Source organism: Athalia rosae, chromosome 1 (genome assembly GCF_917208135.1).
Source record: "Athalia rosae chromosome 1, iyAthRosa1.1, whole genome shotgun sequence".
Taxonomy (NCBI): Eukaryota; Metazoa; Arthropoda; class Insecta; order Hymenoptera; family Athaliidae; genus Athalia; species Athalia rosae.
The window spans coordinates 1,847,085-1,868,693 of NC_064026.1; the positions used below are offsets into that span (position 1 = coordinate 1,847,085).

Sequence of the window (21,609 nt, forward strand, 5' to 3'; positions counted from 1 at the left end):
TAAAAAAAACAAGCTTAAAATTCTTAATACATTTTTTGTAAGCACCTTGAAAAAATTCTTATAAAACTTATAAAACTTTCTTATTCAGTTATTTATTCTACTTATAATGTCTCTGAACTATAATTATATTGCAACTTTGTGTCACTCAATGTCCCATTAGCTTAGCTCTTTTTTTGTAGTGACTAAATTTCATATGGTGCCTCGCTATTGATTGAAATTAGCGTGTACAAACACCGAACAAAAAAATTAGATGAGAGACCCCCGTGATTTTATTTATTTGAAATACACCGGCGATATAACAGGATTCACCTCGATTTATAGAAGTCAAATCTAAATAAATTGATTAAGAATTAATGTCTCATAGTTATAAAAAGGTACAGACGCGTTGATTTGTGTAGAAGAAATGTAAAGCGAGACACCGTATATTTTGTGCTACATAAAATAATTTTGTTGCCATATATTGCATCAATTTAAAACAGTGAATGTAGAATTTGTAGCATCATGCTTTGCGATAGCAATTGTATATGATTACTTAAAGATTACTGCGTGGTAACATGTGGATGGCGTACACGAAGCAATACTCTCGAAATTAGTCTAGTTAACATTTGACTAGGCTTGAATTGATAAAGAAAAATCCAAATTTCCGAATGCCACGTAATATTTGTTAATTGTGTATTAAGTTAAAAATTTATTAGCACGTGCGTACGTACATATGCGCAAAATCTTACGATATAGATTATTAGGTATATTGAAAATTATTAATTAATATCTATCCGATACAGAAAGTAAAATTCTTCTGAATAATAAAATAAACTCTAAATCTTGAATAAAAAGATCAATTGATGATTTCAACCTACGCTTCTTGGCAAAGCAGCCAATATACATACATTAAAAAACAACGTGCAACCCATGGCTTATGTTGAAATCTAAACAGGGCTCATTGATCCTTGTTTTATTACAGACATAACAATTATTAATTCATTAATAATACATAATAATATAGGAGGGCTAGGGAACAAACGGCATAAGTCCAATGTTTCTGTTAACTTTACATACATATAAATCCAAAGGCATCGAACTTGGGCATATTTTACTAATTTGTTATTTTTTCGTTGCAATTGACTTTTAACATTTTTTTAATCAATAATCTTTGATACTGACTGTTAAGATTCAGTTCAAAATCTCTTTACGTTTAACAATCTTACATTTATACATGTTACAGATAATATAAAATACTACCTATAAGAAATAATGATCAGCGTTGCTCTCAAGAAGGCCTCTTTTCAAATTACAGTGTCTACCACATTGATAACAAGTATGGTACTAAATTCTTTTTATGATGAATTCATAACAAATGAACGGAAAGATATATCACTTGCAGAACTGCAGTTACCCTGTAATTTCATTAAGTAACAGGTTCAATTCGCACTAGCTTCGTTACTTTTGATTATTTCCTACCTCTTTGTTATATGAAACAAGATTAAAACGTCTAGTCAGATAATGCAATCCCTGAACAAATGGTACTATCTGAAAAGTTTTCGTTGCATATCGAAATAACATATTTGTCAGTGTATTTGATATATATCACCTTTATAATGTAACACAATCATGTAATCTCAATAACAATATGTCATCTGGTTTGGACTTACACTCCTCATCTGCTATACCCCTCTTTCATAACGAGGAGCGGATTAAATCCGCCATATAGAATTGATAGAATTTTAAAAACAGAAAATTGAAAATGGTGATTCAATAATCGATTATCGATAAAAATTTGCGGGCATACCTATTGGGGCTTGGGGTTGTAGGATTGCATGAAGTCGGAGAAGCCGAAGCCGTTGAGCCCATCCAAGTTCAAATTGTCATCCATTGGCTGCAGGTCATTGCCGATGAACTCTACGTAGTCCATATCCGCGCTGGGCCTTCCCACCCCCGACTGGCCAGGGCCCGGAGCATAGCTAATACATACCAAACACAACCCCAATCACTGGCATTCCAAAGCCAATATGCAATATTTTGTGAATCTTTTACTTTAAATAACTCCTTTGACGTTACTGTTGCATGGATTTAAATTAAAGTCATGTGACCGATTAGCCGGATAGCCGGTACAACTCGGCAATAAATAAGCAACCGACCAAACAACCATCGGTCACTTAAATTTCAAAGAGTATATCCAAATAAATTGCTGGATTGATTACACGATAATGTTTGATCCTGAAATCTCTATTTCTGTCGAGTACCTTTGTTATTATCTTTGAATACAATTTACTGTAAAACTTTTTCTATAAAGATATCGAGTGCTGTGACATGAACAATCTATAAAGTTTATTGAAAAGATTTTTATGATCTTAGGAATTAGTTTTGGAATGTTACTTTCAGTACAGCACTGACAAACTAACAAAAATTTGTTTTACATTTCAGCTGTAGCCAAGCACTATTTCTATCGATACACTCTTTGTCTTTTCTACTCTCTCCATTCGATGCCAATGACTCATTAACGAGTAGCGATTGGAGTTGGGTTTAATAACATTATATAACTCTGTAGTTGTTTTTTTCTCGTGGTTGTACCGGCTAGCTCCGGGCCTTTGCATTTCCATTGCCACTCTCTTTCATTTCGACCGTATTTTGTTTGGGTCATTTATTCTCAATATGCCCAGAATTTAATTTTTTTCTAAAATTTTAAACTTTGACAGCTGCGTTTAACGCATAAAACAAACAAGGAAAAATAACTGAAGTGGGTTGGAACACCGATTTTTCTATCTACACAGTATAGGGCTCATTCACTCCGAGTGTTCAAAGCAACTAACATTCCTAATCCAATTGAACAATATAAATGTAACACTGATAAATTTGTATAACGATTGACTCAAGATAAACTTTGTCCAATCCTGTTACTATTCGTTACCCGGCAGAAGTAAGCTACTGCCTTCGAAAGACTAAAATCAAAGTCTCATTAATTGACAATCATTCAAAATTAACAAGAAACAGAATTTCTGTCACATGCACCGAGACAATCTATCGGTATACTTCGATCAAAATATCACAAATTGCTATAATAAATAGTCAGTCGATCTATCAACTGACAAATAGCAAACCGTTGAAATTATTCAAAGTACCAAGATTCTATGGGAACAAAATTGGTCTTTATGCCCAACAGACGTTTGCTTTATTTTCTATAGAAGTCTAGTACTTTCTACTGTAACCTATGTATATTTTGCTTTAAACTGTGTATAATGAGTATAAAAAAAATATAAAATTAATGTCTGGCATCGAAATAGTAGAAAATTCTGGATATTGTTGAAAGAAATGTATATATATATATATATAAGTATAAGTATAAAAACGAACGATTTCAAAAAATATCGCTGGGCAGTATTGATACAAAATATCTAATCAAACGTATAAGAAGAATGGAGAATACTGATACAGTAGTAACACAGATATAACTACACAGATATGCAAATAAATTTATGCAGATTTATGCGAAATGACGCAGAATAATAATTGTTAATACATAGTTACCGTCATTTCATTTTACAAGACGAACAAATCACAAAATTCATCATGCATACTTGCTCTCGCCTGACATTGAAGACCACTATAAGGTCCATTAGCATAACATGTCTATAATAGAATATATCAGCAGTTAAAATCATTTTGACTGATCATAACTTGAATACTAAAAGATATTTAACACTAAGGAAAGTTAAGTTAAACGTGTAGTATAACATGTGAAATAAAATCAATAGTCAGATCACAACATCTAATTTACCTAAGTTTTGTTTTCCCCCTTCAACATCTGCATATCTATGTAGGTAACTTATATCTATGACAGTTGGCTCTGAATTGAAGTCGAAAATAGGATTGAACTCATGTGATTGATTACATCCAATTTGGAACTGACCTTGATGCGACAGACGGGGTGTCTCGGGTGACGGAGGGGTCAGGGCTGTGTGCTTGGAATATAGAAGATGGGGTCGTAGGATAGCTTCCACCTGGTCCTCCCTGTCCTCCTCCCACACCAACAACTGATGAGTGTGAAGGCGTTTGACCACCGACTCCAGGACCACCCCAACCAGGCACATGTGTTACTAACAATGGCTTAACGTATCCATTATTTGAGGTGGGCTGATTTTCTGTAAACCAAGGCAATTGTGGGAATTACGTTTAAGCATAGGAAGAGTCATTGCTGACGGATTAAAACAAACATAATGATGGTGATGATGATAATAATAATGACAATGACAATGAGAACAGTAAAATGAAAATAGTATATGTAGATCATGTTTTGTCACCAACCTGTAAATGGTGTGTAGTATTTCGAAAAGGCCTGGTCCTTGGAAAGGTCAGGATACAAATACAGCAGATGTTGTAGATCAGAGACACGATCAGCTAGGCTTCGAATAGCAAAGTCTTTGCTGGTGAATGGTTGTAACATGAAGACTTCTGTTTGATCTGAGAATTAATATTAAAAGTATGTTTTGAATACATTGATAGTAATGAGAATTTGGGTGGTAACTTAAGATTAAAACTCACCACCAACCCAGGCAATAGTAACACCGCCAAGTTCTGAATCTGAAAAGCGCATTAGGAAAGTTCCTGAAGCGCACTGAGCCAACATTTCCTCCGTCTGCTTCTTTCGGACAAAGCCTAGTATGTAGCCATCCATCCAAGGGCCTCGTAAATGTTCCCTGGTCAGCTTCATAACTGCATAAAACCACTCCCAAAAAGTAAAATTCCTATCAGGTAGTGGCTCCTTGCAAAACTGAGCCCAACTCAGGGGCATTGCTGAATAATTTTGTCCGCCTGCATTTCCACCTCGGAAAGCTTTTTCCCCCAAGAATCGTAGATTGTCTTCCGTTAAAGGCCGTCCAGTAGCTGATCTGAATTTGACATTCAAAGCTTCAGCAACTTGGCCCCACTGCACTTTATCTGGGACTGCAAATGGCACTCTTCCAGGTTCGGCAAAAGCGTTGTCCCAGGTTACTGTGGCCCAGGCATGTGGTTCCTGATTACCATGAACAATCACCACCACAGGGAGACTGAGAGTCCATACTTGAAAGACCAGTTCTCCACCTCCAACACTGAATTGTGATTGAAAGAGAAGAGAGAATTTTTCGTCCATCACAGACTCCGTCCCTTTCTTCTCTGCTCGCTTTATTTTCTTGAGCTGCATGTTTCTGAAGCTGACAGAAAGTTGTCGCGTTGCCTGTTTGAAGTAGAATAAAAATAAATTGAGTTAAAATTCTAGAAATTTTCTGCAAATTTCATCAAAAATCAATCACCAGTCGACATTGGTCAATACCTGATGGTACTCCATAGTGCCTGTGTTATTCAAAATCTCTCCGCTAGCCTCGCCACTTTTTGCCATTTTATCACTCTTCAACAAAGCGTTAGCCTGCGCTTCACTAATTATGCTGACCTTCACTTGCGGAGGGGTCATGTGCACATTCAATTTTCCGCCAACCAGAAGACGAACTGTACTCGTGAATCGAGTATTGGTTTTCATGACCTGAAAATGACGTCCAAAAATTCGCGTTTTGTAATCTATGTTATCTGAATTAAATCTTTCGATCGACATCCCTATTCTAAATATTCACCTGTGGTGGTTGCTTCTCAATAATAAAAGTGCTTGTGACAAGTGAGCTTAAAAGCTGGGTGATTTGTGAGTTCAAAGTTGGTAAAATATCCTGTACACCAGGAGGATCAAGGGCCAACTTCAGTTTCAGGCGCTCAGCCTCTTTGATCTGCTGTCTATTGTGCCATATCAATTCGGCAAGACTCTCACACCATTCTTGAATCGAATCCAAATTACTGTTGAAAGATGCTCCATTCCCTGCTAGTTGTTGATCCCTTTTCCACCTAAGAAATTATGAGTATGTAAACATGCACGCACTTCTACATCAAAATCATTACAATTTTACAATATTTAAGCAATCGTGTGGGATAAGTGGCAATGACTCACCTGATTAGTTCATCATCGAGCACCTTAGACTGCAAGTTGGCGAGCCTCCCAATAGTATCCTTTAATTTATCAGCTAACGTCAAACGGAGCTGCATCAAACCAGCTACCTTGTGATTTAGCAGCTGTTCTTGCTGTTCCTTTTGTCTGTAAACCATGAGCATTTGAATTTGATCATCTCAATGTTGTAATTTATAATACTGAGGGAGAAAATAAATTATTCAGTACCTGCGTATCTTCTTTTCAAGATCGAGACTTTGCTGGCTTTGTGGTTGGGTAGAAAGATGTTGCAAATGCGTGTTCAATTTTGTACATTCGTGGTAGCTGATGGCAAAAGCTTCCTGTTCCTGCTCCATTCTGCGCAAATCTTCACCGGTTTCTTGTGTTGTGCGGCGCAATTCCTCTACCTGTTGTGCAATCACTGCAACCGCGTCCCCAACCATCATGCCTACACGTCCATCTGTCATGTTCATTAGTCCCCCAGCTATGTTTTCAGCCTGTGCTACTAATTTCATTTCTGTCCCCAGGCAGTGTCGGATGATTCTGAACAATGTTGCAGGGTTCTGCGAGTATCGCTGCTGCAATTTGTCGTCACAATATTTATCCAATGGATACAGTACATTATTTGTAAAACGACGAGGTAGAATCTTTAAATAATTTTGGAGTACCGCGTAGCAGTATACTTACTCTGAACATCTTGCCTGCATCTATTAACTTGATTTTTGTTAAAAACAAATCTTCTGTGTTTATGGATGCAGCCTTGGAATCCAGTTCTTGGATTAGGGCTGGTAACAGGTTTGCTATGTATTGCTCATACTGTGGATTGTCTGGCTCAATATCGGGCCGGCTAACAAAATTGTATAAAACAATCGATTAAATACAAAGACCAAGTGTTGCCGGAATCGCATACCAAATACATTCATGATTGTTTAGGTACCAACCAGACTTTATCCTCGATCCATGTGGATAGAAAATGTCGTACTTCTATGGGAAAGTGTTCCCCATAGACGGAGCGCACTTGCTGGAGTGCGTCTGGCGGCAGCTGCTGTGCCTTAGCCCAAAGTGACATTTTGCTAACCTAAACTACTGCTTTTAGCCCTGTTATGAAAAAAACACGCACTTATAAATAAGTTACCGAACAGCGTCAATCACAAGGTCAGAGAAACTGGGCTTAAATTGACGTGATAAACTGCTCGATTATTGATAGTACAGTATATTTTATTGTTAAGTGCAAACTGCATCAAGCAACAAATTAGAAAAAATTGGAGTATCAAAATTCAGAACGCAGACGAATAACGTATGGGGTTATAAGAATAAGTACAATGTGATGAATAATATAAGGTAGCTAGATTGTTTTAAAATATCAATTGAAAAGTGACAGATGCTTAGAAATGTTGAAAGTTAGGTTATAGTGCATTCAACAGGTAGAATAAATTCGTACGTGTAGAATCTTATCAGAAATCACGCGTTTTCGTCCGAAGTCAAGATACGAGAAAGTTTGCCCCTGGGGCAACGGAGTCATCAAGGGCGACGTGAGTAAGACATTGAAATAACGCGTAAATGATATGCGATAAAAGACCTTGGCACTTGCCTTGTCGGTTGACAGGGATCTTACGACTTTCTATCCTGGGGATTCCGCTAATGAAACCGATTAGCTAAATCCAATGACGAAACTACAGCACTATTTCTACGAATGCGCGACATACACAAGCCCTGAGTCCATCAATCGGTTTCCTCAGGATAAGGTGTCGCAGGACGGATTTCCTGGAATTTTACACCGTAAATGGATCCGCGGTGCGTCACGTGACAGCGGGCATGCGCACGTTGACGACCAGACAACCTCCCTACGTTTTTTTCCTCAATTTTTCTCTCGTCGACGCCGATTCTTGCCGCTGGCGTATATCGATAGCAGCAGATTAGCATGCAGCCTGTAACTGCTACTGGATTATGGGTTGGGCGAATATTATGGAATCTATTGAGATTGCGTGATAATGTACCGGTGAATACATGCTCACTCGATCACATAAAAGCGTACGGCCTCAATGAAAAAATGCTTCAGATCTGTTCGGTCAAAGTTACAGATGCTTCGATAAAATTGTTAGCCACGTTCCCAATAACTTGAATTAGATGTACTTCTCACCTTTGAATTGATAAGGTACCCAGCGAATCCTATAAGTCAATAGTTATGTTAGTTCTCGCTGAATTTTTCTTTCTTGTTGGAAAATATACTTACGGATCTTTGCGGTTAAGCGAAAATAAGAAATCTGGTAACTAATGGCGAGTTCTGTATTTCGTAGCTTATGTTTAGATGCAAGGTCGATCCGGGAATACTTTTAAGTTGTTTATTTTGATATTTCGGTATCTGCGTCGTCGGAAAGATGGAACGGAAAAAATCTATAGGCAAATAATATTTCGAATTAATAAACGTATCCTGCAAGCTTTGACTATATTTTTCGATATCTAATTTTGAATATCATACTCCTTTTAATAGAAATACATGCTTCAAGCAAAAATTTGCCCTGGCCAGTGTTATTTCTATCCACTTTGAAAATCCTCGAAGTTAGTAGAAAAGTAGTTTATTTGACAAAGCTTGTAGAAATACGTGTCAGCATGTGTATAACAATTATACATATAATATAGTGATATTTACATATATTTAGCTATGGTTTCACTATATTTTCTAGAGCAATGTAAAAATGTAGAAAAACTCAGCAATGTACCAATTTGCAAATACTATGTAGGTATAAATCTGTATATAAATAAATGGCAATAAATATTATATACCATCTTTGTGGAAGTACAATGTGATGATAATACCTTCGAAGCTTATAAAATAGGTTTAGGACGTGTGTGTGTATCGAAGTATGAGAGGTGGTAATATTAGAGCCAGCGCACCGGTTAGATACGTGACAGTGCTGCCTACGCTCCAAAATGCTGAAACAATTCAAAATTGTCATTATAAATGACAAGTACCTATATCTTAGAATAGTGAGCATCTTCGTTAATAAAATTTACCAATCGAAGTAACGACTGGACCACAAGCTCGGGCAAGGGCTCCAAGAGATCGAAAAATTCCAGTTATTGAACCCTTTTGACTTTCAGGACCTATTCTGGTTACCAGAGTCATCATGCATGTCACCACCATAGCTGTTGCTGAAACGCAAATAATGTTTATTGGATTATCGAATAATTTAATGAGGTATTCCAACGCTATAGCATTGGAAAACTATCTGGGACTCAATTTAATAATAATGATGTGATCTCAACTTACACACTGCAAATAGAAATACGCCAAAATACAACATCAAGGTTCCCTTAGCTATACCGATGCATATGAATGATGGGATAACCAGCCACAAGCCCTGAAATGAAATCGCATAATGAAAGTATTTTAGGGCATAGTTTTCGAGATCACTGAGCTGCAGAGTAATTCCGTCTACTGAGAATGAATGGGTACATATCGCATACCAGTTCAGCGATAGATTTGGTTTTGTGAGCAGGTATTTTGCGAACCCAACCACCTTGCAAAGTAGCCATGGTCAGCCCGATGCCTAGAAACATCCAACCCTGCTGCATGCTAGTGAATCCAAGTAAATGATGCGTTAGGAATGTTAGTGTGAATTCTAATCCACTGTAGACAAACAGGTACAGGAAGTATGTTCTACCTAATTTTCGAAGACTCTGCAATTCTGAAACATTCATAACATGAATTATATAGCACGGTTATATCTATCCATGGACTGTTGTAAAAGTTTATTGAAGTATCAGTTTTATTTACCTGCTGATGACAAGCCAGATACTCCATTGAACTGGAATAAATCCAGAGGGTTGATGTATGCTAATGCTTCTGACATACCAGAAACCAAAGTTTTTGCTCTGTATTTTGGAGGTAAACTTTCACTCAGGTTAAACCAAACGTAAAGTAAATCACTGAGTGCCAAGAAGAGAGCAAATAAGGCTGGTATTGCATACCACTGACCTTCTCTGTGCCCAGAAGATAGACAGGAAAACGTTGCACCTATCATAGGTCCCACAACAAAGCCTACCGAAAATGCTATTCCTACCAAAGCCTGCAAGATAAGAATGATTGAGAAATACTGGCACTTCCAATGTTATCACTGTTTTTATCATATAATAAAAAATACTTTGAGATATACCATAGCTTTGCCTCTGGATTTTGGAGATGTGACATCACTTATAATGGCCATGGACAAACTAACATTGCCTTTACTTAAGCCACCAACAAATCTGGCAAAGACAAATAAAGCAAAATTGTGCGATACTGCCCACAGGAGGTACGAAGCTGCTATCCCGACTAGGCATAACAGCATTAGCGGTTTCCTCCCATATACATCAGATAATGCTCCAACAATTGGGGATGACACAAATTGTAAGAAAGAGTACATGGAGCCCAAAAATCCTAGAAAAGCAAAAAACAGAAAAATACTACATTCAACAACTTTAACTTTAGCTCTTTAAAGAATTTTTTAGCCAATAATGACTGACCTCCAAACAAAACAGAGTTGAATCGAGCTGGCACATCAAAATACACTTGAATCCTCTGGATGTAACTTAGTATAGTTGAGTATAATCCCTGTTTATTATCCTGCTGTTCATAATGGTCCAAAAGGGCTGGCAGTAAGGGTAAAATCATGGTGAAAGCGAGAAGATCCAACAACAAGGACACAAACACCACTCGCACAACTTTAGTATTGTCAGCGTTTTCATCGCTGGTATTTTTTTCCAACTTCATTGTAATAATTTCACAGGTACAACAGTAAATGATTCAACGTTTTGTTGAGCTTGTACAAACACTTATCACACGGAGTTGTGTGATTACTCTAATGATTCGTTTCTGATTAATTTTACTACAGAGTAGGAAGTACAAAAATATAATCACCGGCAGAGTGATGACTAAAACTTCAAGATATAACTGATAACATTTTACGTGATTGTAAGTACATGAAATTGTAAAATGTATGCCACCATGCTGCATGCCACGTTTCCGTTTGTGGTCGGCAGCTAACTAAACATTTCGCCATCAGAAATAATAGTAAGTGGATTACTTTCTATTGAGGGCATTACCTCACCCCGTCACATGACGCTGACGAACGAAAACCTGTTGTAAAAGTAAGAAGAGAAAGTTCTAACCTATTCTCAAGATCAACAATTTGACAGCTGTCAGGTGCTGTACCTCGACCATCCCTCGACAACGAGGACCTCGTTAAAGGCTGCTTAAAATCGACGCTATCAGGTGGCAGAGTGCGGTCATTTAATGATTACCGCGAACTAAAAGAGTTTTAAACTGACTGACGACAGATGACAACACGTGGCGGCCATACGAGCAGTTTATTTCGCGCGCAAATGCGCTCCCACTCTGATTGGTTCGTCGACCCCTCGCATTTTAAAACGTGTATAATCAATCAATTTCAGTTCTTCATCAGCAAAATGTATTGTGTTCAGATTGCATTGTCTTGCTGAATATCGAACGGTAAAATATAGTAATTACATAAATATCTGCTTTTCTTTTCTCTACGAAGTTGTAAATTTCACTCACGTTTTATTACTTTTGATAACTGCCTAATGCAATGGGGAAAAATACTGCTATGCTGACAATGAGTCAACTCGTAAAATCAAGGGCAAATCATGTCAGCACGATACAATAAAATGTAATTTTTTGGTACAAATTAGAAAAGTGATTGACTGACCATGAGTCCTCAAATTGCGGATAATTATCGTTACACTTGAAAAGGTCACGGCAGGTACGGATCCTAAATCGAATCTCTTGCATAATATACCAAAATTTAATTATATCGCCAAGCCGTAATGATATATATAAAATAATTTGAAATATCAAATATTTTTAAAATACATGGTTTGCCAAGTTATGCCTTATTATTGTCTTTATTTGCCAGTGAAGCGAGAAATAGCTCGAGCAGGCGCACCCTAAAGGCATTATGTATGCCAGCTTCCGGTACTGTTCAACATACACATCATTTATTCAGGTCCACTTCCTCGATGAACAAAGATCTTTTCAAATTAATTCTCATCCTCGTAGCAGCAGCTCTAACCCGTTCAAACGATAACGACGAGCTGTAGCTACTACAATTTCATACGATTCAGATTACGCCGCCTTTATGCAAATACAGATGCACCAGTACTATAAATATGTATAATAACATAGCGCACGTTTTATTCCGTCTTCTTCACCATATTACACCGGAACCAACATTTTCGATTATGATATTTCATATTGAATATTTTGAATACGAAAATTTTCCCACATACAAAAAATCGGGGTTTGAATCCCCATCTCCATGCAGCTGATTTATTTGCCCTTTGTGTTGTTTTCTATACATATCCGTGATACAATTTGAATAAGGAGAATGTCTAACTTCTGAGAGTTGCTTTTTTATCTTTTCCCAGTAGAATAATATTTCAGGCGGGTTCGTGTCGATGGATTTATTAAATAAATCTCTCATACGCTGAAACAATCGGACACAACGTAAAGCTGCAGTATATATTATAAAAATATGCTACTACGACTAGGTAGCTGAGCTGCAGGAACGTTGTTGGGACCGATTCAACGTACCGTATAGCTACAGGGTAAGGTAAGGCCCAGATGGCAAGCGATGGTCCCTTGCTTAAATTTTAAATACGATATAGAGGCGATGGGCCTTATGCCACCTGCTCCAAAAACTGAGGCACAACTATCACCTCGGAACATCCACTTCATCGTGTAAACTTTACTAAATAACACTTCGACACCGAAAACGCATTCGCAGAAGCTCCCTCACAATTTCAATTCGCGTGATAATTAAATGAAAATATCGATGAATGAAGAATTGAAATTTAAAAAATCACAAATGTAACACGACGCTGGAAAAATAATCAGCATCGAATCTAAAAACGAGAAATAATACATGATATTTTTCATTTTCGAAAATTTTCAAGCGAAGTGTAATTTACAACCTACATTGCAACTTGTACTTGGATTACTTTATTTATAATACGTAAAATTCTGCTTCCTGCTGGTACCTATGTTCGGTGTAAATTTTCACCGGTGGCTTAAGTGACATTGGAAGTTTTCTTAGAATGTTAGCTCGATGGAAGAAATTCGGACAATGGGACAAAGAGAATTTTCGGTCTACAGCCGGCTGCATCAGCGTAAAAGTACAAAGTCCTCGGGTACGGGTGCACGGGTGTTACACACCGCCGGGTATACTACCTAGGCTGCGCCCGAAGCAACCGTAAGGGTGCTTTTAAAGGGAACGCTACGATGAAAAGCGGCTAAAGTGACCGAAAAAGGAAAGAAAAAGAAGGAATATATAGTGAAGGAAAAAAGAGAGATGTGAGAAGAGAGAATGAAACATAAAGTTCGAAATAAGGGAAGACATAAGCGCGTGCCCACCCGACAGCAGATGCTCTCTGGGCAGCGTACGCCGCAGCTGTCCTCTTCAAAGTGGTTCTCAATCTGTATTTTTTACACCTTTTCTTGCAATCAAATTTGATACGCATATGTTATCATAAAACCCCCGCGTACACGAGATCGCACACAAGAATTATTCACCGAAATAATTCATCGATCTTCCGCACCAAATTTTTAATACAGGACTTACGCGTAGCGCGAATGAGAATAATTCTTTGTGTTGTATTTTAAACTTGTAAACTTGAAATCGTGAAGATTTTGGATGAGACCGGATTTCCTGAGAAGTTAAATATCGCTTTATCGCAATAATTTATTGCTGAATAATAATAATGATGATATCAATACCTCGCGCGGTTACGTACGATTATTTAACATACTTCGTGTACAATGTGGACAAATTTCCTCCTCTACGTTATATATCCTTCGTGATTTCTACCCGCACCGCAGAGAGCAGATACCTGTACATACATTCAAATTCGTAGAAATTTTTTCAAGTATTAACCGAGCAGGTGGTAAGGTATAATTATATTTCATACTGCAAATTGGCTTAGGCTTAAGGACACGCAAACTTATTGCGACCTGCCTAATATACGGTGGAGTGAACATAGGTGTAGGCAAATTGAAGGAGTTGATTATCCCGCAACAGAAATAGTTTGCCGGGATAAAAAATCCCGGAATTAATTACATGTCAAATAAAGGTGCAGGATATCCAACGTAAGTAATAACCCCTTCTCGATGACGTGAGAAAACGGTTAACACTCTAATCGATTCGAACGTCAAAGTCCAACGGATCTGCACTGGATATTCGTATACCCATTCGAAGCATGCGTTCAGGCCACACCTTGAATCGTGCAAATTTGTTGCAATTGTGTCTAAAAAAATACTTGAAAAAAGGTTACAAAAAAAGATCGGTATTCCTGGCACGTCTGATCTAGTTGGTTAATTCGAATTGTTGAAAGAAAAATACGATATGATCCCGAAACAAAGCACGAAATCCCGAAGGGCTGTTCGAAGACCAAAGAATGGCATGATCCATCATCATTGCATTACACTCTCGGGTAGCTCTGCAGCAGGAGCAGTAGCAGCGATCGATCGATTCGTTTCTTTCCTGTGCTGCACCGCACAGCTTTTCAAATTTCAGCTGTTATGTATTTACCACGTATACCTACCTACGAGTATACGTATGGCGTATTTTCGTAGCTATGCGAACCAATGTACGAATTACCACTGCAGCATGAACGCATTTGAAAAGTATACATAACAAAAAATAGAAAATGAAGAAGAAAAAAAAAAATAACAAGAAGAGAGGATGAAATCCAGGACAGCTGATATAATTTTGGCGCGCTCGGAGCGCAACAAAGAAATAAGACCGTATAAGAAAAGAAAAGAGATCCTTTGGGTCCTTTGGGTCCTGCGGGTCCTCGGCTGTTAAATAAGAATAAGTTTCCCCCACCAGTTTTATACACCACGGGGCTGCTGGGTATATAGTGGATGGTTAATACAGTTGGGCCCAAAAGAAATAAAGGGCCCGGGCACCTGGCCATCGGCATCAGTTCGCTTGCAGTCGTCAACCGTGCGGGTCGTTTTGGATGCAGCGTCGCATTTTCGTACGGAGTAGGAATTATCTGAAATTAGGAAATACATAATTTAAAAATAAAGTAAATGTATGAAATAAAGATAAAGGGAATACATCGAATATCAGTGAACTATAATACACAGGTTTACGTGTGAAATAAATAAATCAATAACATGATTAAATTGTACCAGAGTGTTGTGGATTACGTTCAATATTTCAACGATTTTTCCGTTTTTTGCGTCGCATAATTTATGTATGCGAGAAGACAACGAAAATTACGAAAACTACGTCTTAGAATTTGTTATCGTTTTTACCTCACACTTGAATGACATGAATATCGAATGTTTTTAATACGGAATATGCACAATAGTGCGTAGAATGAAGAATTAAAATAACGGTAGAGAAAGGAGATTCACGCGTTCAATTTTGGGTAAAATCAAATCTCATTATGAGATATTTCGTATTTCCCTGATAAATGTTTGGCACAAATCGTATGTATATACGTATATCTGATTTTACGAATCGCAGCGCGTGGCTTCATCAAACGACGCACACGTAGTAGTTCTGTCTTTATCTGAGAATGGATATATAGGTATAACTTCGTCCCCTCAAGCCGTATCACAATAGTTTTGCGTAATCGTAACGCCGGATCGATGGAATGAAATTTGTATATAATGAAAAAACTCTCTAATTTGGAAAGAACTTATCAAGACCGCATTAGAGAGAGATAGAATTTTGAACGTCTGTGATCACGCAAAGAAAAAAATATTGTCTATCACTCTTTGTTTGGTCGTAATCTCTTAATGTTACATCGAAACAGAACACGTAGTATATAATATCGTGTATACATCGTTGATCTTTGAACTTCGTAATTGCATGAAAGATAGGTCGAGATTTGTGTCAATGTTTCGTACAGTTATTTTTTCAATATTGCACTTGTCCCGGCCTATCGGAATGCACTAAAATCGTTCGCCAGTCGTCCGCTAAAATCCATATAAAAACCCGGAAGATCACAACAGAGAGAAAGAGAAAAAAGAAAACGTGTGAACTGAAACAATTTGCGGGCAAAATATATTCGCATCTTGATCTAGTTTAGAAAATTGCCTGTATAATACGTACAACATGTGAGATTGTCTCTGCTTCATAAACGTGACAGTTGAGTAGGTAGGGATGTGGGCATTATTTGTATCGTTAAATCAAATTGCACTCGTCCCGGCCTGCTGGGCTGTCGCAATGTCTTCGCAACTTATTAATGAGGATGATTCACAAGTCCCGAAGGCATGATATAATATACCTATAACAGTAACAGATACTATCAATTTTTACAGAGTGAAAAAACAAAATGTTTACAAATTTTTTTCTCCCTCATTTGCTATCACCAATTTCTTCAATAATTCAGCGTTAGTTTGTATAAGATACATGTACTCTTATGTGTAATGTGTAATTTCATCACACTATATACCTTATATAGCTTTTCGATATCATGGTCTTTATTGAAAATGGGTCGCATATATTTGAGTTTAAACATTTTAGATATACGAGATATTCAAATTTGCAAATATATCGATTTTACACACAGAGATATCGTTGACCCGTGACCATTGCAATTCATAATGATACTTGAGATTGATGATGGCGGTCTTGTAAATGCAAAAATATGAATAAAAAAGAATCTTGAAATAAAGAATAACGTACAAAACTGTATCGAAAGTAACTATATGTATGTGTGTGATTTGTATGTATGTTTCTCTTTTTAATAGGTTTCCTCATGCAATTATAATCACTTACACAAAAGAAACTTACACGTTCGTTGTCGCCAAGTATATTATTCGTCGTTGCAGGAGCGCTGATCTTTTATAGTGTCACCCATATATTCTATTGTGCAAACGTATCGCTGTAAGAAATATTATAATATAATTCGATTCAACGGTGTACGAATATGGCAAAAAGAGAAAATAATAATAACGAAAAAAAAAAGAAAAGGAACGAGATGTAAGAGAGAATAAAAAAATGATAATAAAATAAAATACAATGAAAAAAAAACTGAAGAAAAGAAAAAACGGTCGCATTAAAAAATAAACCAAATAAAAATAAATAAAGAAGCTCGAAGGAAAGAATATACGTTGAGTTCGATTCAATAAGAAAACACAATAAAAATAGTTGCTCCATAGAAATTGGATCCTGTTTTCCATTCATTGGCGAAGGATGCACATGTATGTGCACATACATGGCCGAATGTGCACACATATACAGACAAGCATCCATCTAGACATCCCCTTAAAGAGTCCCACGGTATAAAATAAAAACACCTGGCTCCTTACTACACACTCGCATAGGTGTACCTTTGCCGGGACTGGTTTTGGTTTCCTTATAAACTTTATTCAATTCTTTATATTATGGCAAAGGGTTCACCATTATACATAGAACCACCATTCATATGCAAAACAATAAATTAACCGAAAGAAATAAATCCATAACTTCTTATACTTGCTCCAGCTGCGACCGACATCCCTGTGCAGGAAGAAACGCATAGATATAAAAAAATTATGCTCACGGATTAAACAGCTACGGTGTTCTCAATATGATTCATATGTTACAATATGCCTTGTTCTCCAAATCCTTGCGTTATTGAGATGAGTGGTCCATGGATTGTTATTTATTCATTTCTGATTTCTGTCATTATTGTTTCAACCTCTCGCCGCGCATCAAACTCTGGGGATTGGATCAGCTGAATTCATGCCAGAAGAATTGCATATATAATAAATTTATTTGAAAAACGGTGCATAACAATGAGGTACCCTGGTCAATCAGATACAGTAGGTAACGGTAATTTCAGATTCCTTGACATATTTCTTTATACGTATGTCAGATTGTATATTAGTAACTATTTCAGAAGTACGCAAAGATTCGAATGTATGTACATAAAGTTATTTATGCTGATATTCGAAAATAAATTGTGTTACAAAGAAATTACCAGCAGTTTTTAAATGTCAATTCCTTACCTCCTGCAATGATTAATAAAGTAACCGAACTGCATCTGAAACAATTCTTGTATATCAGCTTTCAGTATAGCATTATTATGAAACATCATTCAAAATTATGGTGGACTATAAAACTTACGATATTGTTCGAGAAGATTCCTGTGCGCTGCTCTTTAAGTAATGACCGGGTAAGTAAAATAACGATGTAGTGTAGCAAATAAAATTGGAGTATGGGACGTGCGCCTGTTTAAATGCAACCCGTGATGCGACATCCCCCGTGCATCGGGTGTAACGGTGGGTGCAAGTTGCAGTGCAGCTGCAACGTAATGCAACCAAGTCGTTAAAATAGAGTTCTAGGTTCGCGGTGTCGCCAGACTGTGAGAAATTAATTCAAATCTGCATCACGGGGTGCACCACTAGCTTGATGTACGAAGCGCATGGCTCCTCGTGCGCATATACATACATATGTATAACATGTATAAGAGATTGTATGCCTGTGCGCACACTGTAGCGTGTGCATCGGTGTGTGATGTGGAGTGATTACCTGTAGGAGTGATGAATTAAAGTTTTTAATATTGTTATATTTTAACATTTCCTGAATAAAAATGTTCACGTTGAGAAATAGATTGCGAAGCAGGTAACTCGATCTGAGTATCTATGAATTTAATCAGCCGTACTAGGATTGTAATCCAATGAAATGATATAATAAGCCGCATTCACTTCATAACCCCACAGAATTTTATTCATCTGTATAAAATAATTCTATACGATACGTTTGCGATCTTCAATTAAACTTGCTTGTTGCGATTTAATTTACATTATAGCAGAGTACCTCAGAACCTATTTACGAGTCTCCAAACTCTCAGAGATGCTTCCACTTCTCAGAGCATTCAAATACCTCCAAGGATCGAAAGAGGACCTACTGACATTTTGAGGGTAAGATGAAAATGTGACGTCTAGAACAAAATGAGATAATCCTGTAACAAACATATGTCAAATTCATGTTCAAACTGGTAGGCTCTCGCTAGCACTGTGAAACGAGACCCAACCGCTGCTCATTACAAGTATCATGATGATCCATATCTCATACCTGGATCAAACTCAATGAAGCGCACGTACGCACTAGCTCAGGAAGCGGGAAGAAAGGCCGCTATTTGGATACGTCAAGAACACGCGGATCTCTTTCAACACAGAGACGCTGATCCTGTTATACCGGTGACTGGCATAATATATTTATACAATCAATTGCACAGTGGGAATTGAATGACCTGCTCAACCTCTTGGGCACTGATCCTCGTTTACTTACTCTCCGGCTTGCAGGCTTTTCTACCACGTGCAGTTTATGATGAGAATAGCGAGGTATCGGAAGAAATACTTAGCGATGCAATAAAAAATGCTCGATTGACTGATGCCGTCGCCATATATGGTTTGTTGAAGTCCAAAAAAGGCGTCAGTACCGAGCTTAAACAAGCTTTATTGGAATTATTATGCTATTGCAATGAACAAGAACCAATCTCTGAAGAACTCACCGAGGAACGCTGGTTTAGAAGATCATTTCAAAATATTAAACCCAAATGGAAGTACGTCTGTATCCAGTAGTTTCCCCAGTAACATCTTAGAACCCAGTCTAAAAAACATGCATTCTTGCTTCAGATCCAGTAGTGTTCTTGAAGAATTATTTGATTCATTAAAAAATGAAAAAAATGAAATAGCTGCAGCAGCATACAATGCATTAATCTGTGGTACTGCAAAATATTTACAGGTAAATGTCTTACTTTGATTTGAACCTGTTTTTATTTTTCTATTACCCTTGTTGTATTTTCCATCTCGCAGATTGATAGGGCCTGGGCACTTTACAGAGAAGCTGAGGAAAAAGGGTTGCCGTTGTTTGTGCGAACTTACAACAGCGTCTTGAAATTGGTTCAATTCGCAAAAGAGAACGGACCTGAAAGACAGCAACTAATGTGGGATTTATTAAGAACTATGTCTCATCGAAATATTAAGCCTAATATTGGAACATTCAATGCATGTCTACAAATTGCGTGTCTATTAAGATGTCCCCATCCAGGAAGAGATGTAGCTTTGACCTTATACAAAGAAATGACGAACGCTGGCGTGCAGCCATCGCTCGGCGTTTATTTTTCTCTATTCACAATTTTCTGTCGTAGCAGTAAGTAAAAAAAGATTAATTTTTTTTGGTGATTTCCGAATTATCTCATGATATTTTCTATCTACCTCAAACGATGTCTTATAGACGGGCCAGTGAGTGAAATTTTGATAGATATTTTGGACAAGCTAGAAGGAAAAGAGATGGTAATTCAAGATCAACAGGATTTATACTTTTTTGTAAAAGCAATGGAAGTTGCTAGGCATCACCTAATGAATGTCGAAGTAGCCCATAGAATACAAAAACTTCTACTCAATGGCAACAACTACAATATGATTGGGGAAAATTATATGGTGAGCCACAGTTATACCGAATAGCAATTTACCTGAGCGATTCACATTCCAAATACATTGGAATTTTTTTTTAGGAAAGTATTTATTACCGCCACTATTTGACACTTGTTGTTCAAATGGAGCCGTTGAGCAAATTTATGAAATTGTACGATAGTCTGGTGCCCAACATATACATACCAGAGTCGGATGTCGTTGAAGAGATTTTACAATCTATTGAAGTCGAGGGTTTCCAGGCAGCAGCAGCTCTACTACCTCGATTATGGTCTCAGATAGTGATTTTCGATTATTCACATCGAGAGTCTATCCTGAAACGTGTGTTACAGATTATGCATACTTCTTGTAAACCTCCTCCAGAATCCCCCAGCAATAACGAATTCGCCAGAATTGCTTGGGACATTTGGACACGCATTGAGGTATTCGAATGCTTTAAAAATATATTATTGGTATGAAGAGTCAAATCTAACATCAACTATGTTCAATAGCATCAGAAACCAGACAGCATGAGAGCTCACTTCAAATGGACTGGTGATGTGCTTGGGCAAGTCGCTACGTTATCAATCCGTGGAGGAGAATTTGACAGAGCGCTCACTGTTTTTACTTACGTAATGCAGAAGGAAGGTAGTTTTACCGGTGTTGTCACAAAAGATGATCTCATTACGATGTTAGATGCCTGCATTGAAAATGGACACACGGCGGCTGCTCTGGTAAGAAAATAGATTTGAATTACTGCTTCCAATTTAAAAAATGGTATTACATTACTGTGACAAATAAAATTTCAATCGTTGAGCTACAACGTACGAGCTAATATTTTCTTGATATTTTAGAGCGTCGTGACATATGCTGTCAACAATGGCTACAGCGAAGCTGGCCAAATGGGATTCACAGTTGCGCATTCTTTATCATTGAGCAAGGCAGAAGAAAACAAATTGGTTAATTTAGTAGGCAAAGATGTGCTTCAACTCCACCTTGGCTAGAGTATCAGTGTAAGACCGAATCGAATATTTAGTGTAGTTACTAATTGTTACAAACTTCTCCAGCACTTTTCTTGTATTATATTTGTAAATAAATCGAAAATTCGATAAACTGGACATTTGTAACTATTCAACAACCGTCATCACCTATTTAACTGTTTAGTCGGAAATTAATATCAAAATGTTCCACAGCAATTATCAAATATCGTAATTCCTGTGGTACAAATCAA

At 37.3% G+C, this 21,609-nt stretch overlaps 3 protein-coding genes and 1 long non-coding RNA gene across 7 annotated transcripts; 2 read left to right on the forward strand and 2 right to left on the reverse strand.

Moving 5' to 3' along the window:
- Nucleotides 1-18: 18 nt before the first annotated feature.
- On the reverse strand, nt 19-8,732 carry LOC105693409 (signal transducer and activator of transcription 5B). 3 transcript variants are annotated; one of them, XM_012413307.3, is made up of 12 exons: nt 8,196-8,732; nt 8,103-8,131; nt 6,904-7,060; nt 6,650-6,809; nt 6,191-6,540; nt 5,966-6,109; nt 5,601-5,862; nt 5,306-5,512; nt 4,537-5,209; nt 4,300-4,455; nt 3,905-4,136; nt 19-1,958 (listed from the first exon to the last, which is right to left on the reverse strand). In XM_012413307.3, the coding sequence occupies exons 3-12, from the start codon at nt 7,029-7,031 to the stop codon at nt 1,787-1,789; spliced, it is 2,484 nt and encodes an 827-aa protein (XP_012268730.2). In that variant the 5' UTR covers nt 7,032-7,060; nt 8,103-8,131; nt 8,196-8,732; the 3' UTR covers nt 19-1,786. The 3 variants fall into 3 exon arrangements, with proteins under 3 accessions (XP_012268730.2, XP_012268728.2, XP_012268731.2); XM_012413305.3 differs by lacking the exons at nt 8,103-8,131; nt 8,196-8,732 and adding an exon at nt 7,554-7,716; XM_012413308.3 differs by lacking the exons at nt 8,103-8,131; nt 8,196-8,732 and adding an exon at nt 7,404-7,530.
- LOC125499769 lies at nt 7,067-8,741 on the forward strand. Its single transcript, XR_007276751.1, has 2 exons — nt 7,067-7,494; nt 7,569-8,741. It is a non-coding gene; the product is annotated as an uncharacterized LOC125499769 (long non-coding RNA).
- Nucleotides 8,600-11,188, reverse strand: LOC105693412 (major facilitator superfamily domain-containing protein 10-like). 2 transcript variants are annotated; one of them, XM_048649082.1, is made up of 7 exons: nt 10,469-11,188; nt 10,120-10,382; nt 9,741-10,032; nt 9,431-9,651; nt 9,234-9,324; nt 8,978-9,115; nt 8,600-8,896 (listed from the first exon to the last, which is right to left on the reverse strand). In XM_048649082.1, exons 1-7 carry the CDS (start codon nt 10,713-10,715, stop codon nt 8,802-8,804), a joined length of 1,347 nt encoding a protein of 448 aa, XP_048505039.1. In that variant the 5' UTR covers nt 10,716-11,188; the 3' UTR covers nt 8,600-8,801. The 2 variants fall into 2 exon arrangements, with proteins under 2 accessions (XP_048505039.1, XP_048505043.1); XM_048649086.1 differs by having other exon boundaries at nt 10,120-10,408; nt 10,469-10,579.
- Nucleotides 11,189-18,424: 7,236 nt separating this feature from the next.
- Nucleotides 18,425-21,496, forward strand: LOC105693340 (protein PTCD3 homolog, mitochondrial). The gene is made up of 10 exons (XM_012413183.2): nt 18,425-18,585; nt 18,773-18,884; nt 18,966-19,163; nt 19,269-19,528; nt 19,602-19,710; nt 19,782-20,118; nt 20,203-20,408; nt 20,483-20,821; nt 20,891-21,112; nt 21,233-21,496. The coding sequence occupies exons 1-10, from the start codon at nt 18,554-18,556 to the stop codon at nt 21,380-21,382; spliced, it is 1,965 nt and encodes a 654-aa protein (XP_012268606.2). The 5' UTR covers nt 18,425-18,553; the 3' UTR covers nt 21,383-21,496.
- The last annotated feature ends 113 nt before the right edge of the window (nt 21,497-21,609 follow it).